The 3,681-nt window shown below is 35.4% G+C and overlaps 1 protein-coding gene across 1 annotated transcript; it reads left to right on the forward strand.

Annotated features, from left to right (window-relative positions):
* The first annotated feature begins 463 nt into the window (after nucleotides 1-463).
* Nucleotides 464-2,172, forward strand: LOC149544979 (ethylene-response factor C3-like). Its single transcript, XM_089795501.1, has one exon. It carries the CDS (start codon nucleotides 779-781, stop codon nucleotides 1,667-1,669), a length of 891 nt encoding a protein of 296 aa, XP_089651627.1. The 5' UTR covers nucleotides 464-778; the 3' UTR covers nucleotides 1,670-2,172.
* Nucleotides 2,173-3,681: the final 1,509 nt, after the last annotated feature.

Raw genomic sequence — 3,681 nt, forward strand, 5'->3', positions numbered from 1 at the left:
ATGAAAATTCAAAGCCACTGTCAACTATATGAATAGCTTTAGCTGATATAGAAATGATGTTTTTTCCTCCTGTGTGCAATGGATATATAAGAAAAAATGAATCTGTAAAGGGAGCAACTAAAGTAAAATAATAAAAATAGAATGATTGCTTAGACGCTTCCAATGCTCCCTTTCGCTCAACCACAAAGACAATGAAGCCCACGGCCCACATTACGCATATGACATGATCAAATCTACATTCATCCCGCATTGTATGAATTTTGGAAACCATCTCAGATTCATTGAACAAGGGTATCAAATGTTATCAAATATCCCACGTGTAGATAACAATGGCCGCATGAGACAATGAGCTTACTTACACCTCAACGGAAAGTAACCAAAGTTGAAATTGAAGTGGAAGTAGAGGCATGCTGAAAGAACACTTGTGTCTAATATATTACCTATTAAACTACACATCTCTATCTGCTAGGTTTAAGAATCCATACAAGGATAAGCAACACCATGCTTATCCTCCACAAAAAAATTAGTGAAGCTTATATTATTCACAAGATTTCAGTCTATACAAAGTAAACACTAGGAAGCGTCATGGGGAGGACGTCATGGACGAAGCCCTAGAAAAGAGGTCACAAACCGTACGATGAAGTGGACTGTTGGCCGCTGAGGTGGACGCCAGCGTGGCAGACCCGGTCTTTCTCTATATAAGGCCTGCCGGTCTGTGGGTTAACTAGGGTAAAAGAAAGGGCTCGTCGGTGGACATTTTAGCAACAATAGAGAAAGTATGTGGGAATCCATGTCAAGCAACAATAACATGTGGGAATTGAGCTCATCCAGTATGAGTTTTTGGGATATGGAGAGCTCTGATTGCTTCAGCAATGGAGTGGACTCTGATATGTCCACTTCCACAACATCCCCTGTTCTTGCCAGATGCATCTCTCAGGAGTTGAACTCGTTACCTCTGAATGAGAATGACCATGAAGACATGGTTTTGTTTGGGGTTCTCAGGGAAGCCATGAGCATAGGTTGGGAGCCAACAAGTGAGGAGAAGAGTAAAGAGCAAAAGGGAATAGTGCCTAAGAAGAAACCCATTAAGGGGGAAGTCATGGAGAAGCATTATAGAGGAGTAAGGAGGAGGCCATGGGGGAAATATGCAGCAGAGATAAGGGACTCAAATAGGCATGGTGTGAGAGTTTGGCTTGGTACTTTTGACACTGCTGAAGAAGCTGCCATGGCTTATGATCAAGCTGCCTTTACTATGAGAGGCTCCCAAGCCATCCTCAATTTCCCTGTTGATGTTGTGTGTAAGTCCTTGAGAGAAGGCAATAATAGCACTAGTAATAATGCATCTCCCACCATTACCCAAGTTTCAAGCTCTTCTGATGAATCCCATTGTAGTGCAACCTCATCCTCATTCCATGAGAGTCCTCTTGTTAGGAGGTCATGCAAAAGAAGAAGGGCACCATCATCTGCTAGGGAACAGAATAGTAAGCCCAAGAAGCCTAGTTTTCATGTATCCTCCCACACTTCATCAAGTAAGACTGGTAAAGTTTGCAGTGAAAGAGAAGAAGCAGAAAAACCAGTGTTGGAGTTTGAGGATCTGGGTGTGGAGTTCTTGGAGGAGCTTCTTCTCTCCACAACAACTTCTTTTGACGTGGATGATTCCATGTTTTAGGCATGTCAATTAAATAAGTTTTTCACATCAATGGGCTCTTAGTTTACTGGTGAAGTTGAATGGTTTTCAATGAGTCTATTAGAGATCAAGTCTTGTTGAGTGCAAAGCTCTGACGTCGTAAGGAATGAGCTCAGAACAATTTTGATGGAATGGATACCCCTCGATTCTTGACTCTTGGTTTATTAGTGAAGTTGAATGGTTTTCAATGAGTTCACTAGAGATCAAGTCTTGTTGAGTGCAAGGCTCCGACATCATTAGGAATGATCCCAGAACAATTTTGATGGTATGAATATCCCTCAATTCTTGGCTCTTACCCGACTGATTGATAGTAAATAAGTCCACCATGATTCTGTGAATTTCCTTTTTAGAGTCTGAATTTGCAGCATAAGAGGGCTGCTGATGTTCAGGAATAGAGTTCAGTTCAATATAGTTGCTTTTGGATGTAGCTGATAGATATCTTGTACATTAAATAAATGAATAATATTGGAGAAGGATTTTTGACATGTTTCGTACTATTGAAAAACAGTACTGGTTTGAGATTGGTCCCCTGTCAGCATAGCAGTATGGATTTGTAGGCTCTCATGATTTAGTCCAGTGATTATTTTATGTGGAAAGAATAACTTAAAAACTTGTACTGGTGATCTCCTTTCAAATGGCCTTTCACATGCTCTAAAACACAAATCATAGATAACTTTGAATATTGCTTCTAATTATTGGCTGCAACTTGTTTGGTGAAGCAAGTCGAACTGTTGTTGTGTTCTCTAATAATCAGTTTCTCCAGAGCTCGTTACTCATATTGCTTTTTCTTTCTCAAACACAGAGAGAAGTAATTTTGTCAAATGCCATTCCTTCTAATTTTGCTTTAAAGTGGTTATGTATTATTGATAAAGGTGATATCATGTTGGGCAATAATGCTATTGACAAAGATTTATATTTAAAGATGTAATAAAATAAAAGATGATCAGAATCATATAAAATTTTGATGGATATTTTTTGGTATCTTTGAGCAATATCAGTTCAGCTTTAGTTCAAATATAAAAATAAAAAGTATATTTTTCCTACTACCAATCTTGCCTACATATTAGAAGATTTTAGGCATGAGTTTTCTCCAAAAGTTATTTATCTAGATAATCTCAATACTCTGCATTTTCACATAATTTTTTAAAAATATTGTGGCAGGTTTAAATATCAATATGTATTATTTCTATTATATCTATTATCAGGTTGATATTCAATATATTTAATAATATGTAGACTTATTAATAATTAGTAGCTTCTGAATAGATTGTGTGTATTTTAATATCAACATTTCAGATCTCACTCTGTGATCCATCATTAAGATGCATGAAAGTAAGAATGCATAACAGAAAAGATAAGATGCATCTATTGCTTTCATGCACTCTAATGATGGATCATAAAATATGATCTGAAAGATTGATGTTAAAAATACACACAATCTAATCCAGAAGCTACTGAATGTAAGAAATTGAGATAACACTGTACGTAGACCAAAATGAGTTCTCCATCTATTAATTTAACGTATAGTGCTAATAGATTCAACTTTATCTTAACCTTAAATTACGCATAATTGAATTTAAAATTCGAAATTCCTATTTTCCTCCCTGCCAAAATCTACACACTTTCCAAAAAGAAAAGAAAATTACTCTGATTCATTATATTAGATTAGTTTTCGTTATCTTATTTAATTATATGTTAAATATTTGTGTTCATTCTTTCTTGTCAAATCTAACTACATCTTTCACTTTTTTCTTATTTCTGTCTTATCTATACATATATTTTTATTCTTTCATTGTTTCTGTCAAATATAAATGAGCATTTTATTTCGTATCAAACCTAATTAGACATGTTCATTATTTTCGTTGAATCAGACTAAATCATTTTATTATTTTATTTCTTTCTTATCTAAATAGACATTTTATTTAATTTATTTATCTAAACCTTACTAAATACTTTAGTATAATTACTTTTCTAAACCTCCCTAGACATTTTTA

The sequence above is a fragment of the Cupressus sempervirens genome, chromosome 8 (genome assembly GCF_028749045.1).
Source record: "Cupressus sempervirens isolate cs-2001-9-10 chromosome 8, ASM2874904v1, whole genome shotgun sequence".
In the NCBI taxonomy this organism is placed as follows: Eukaryota; Viridiplantae; Streptophyta; class Pinopsida; order Cupressales; family Cupressaceae; genus Cupressus; species Cupressus sempervirens.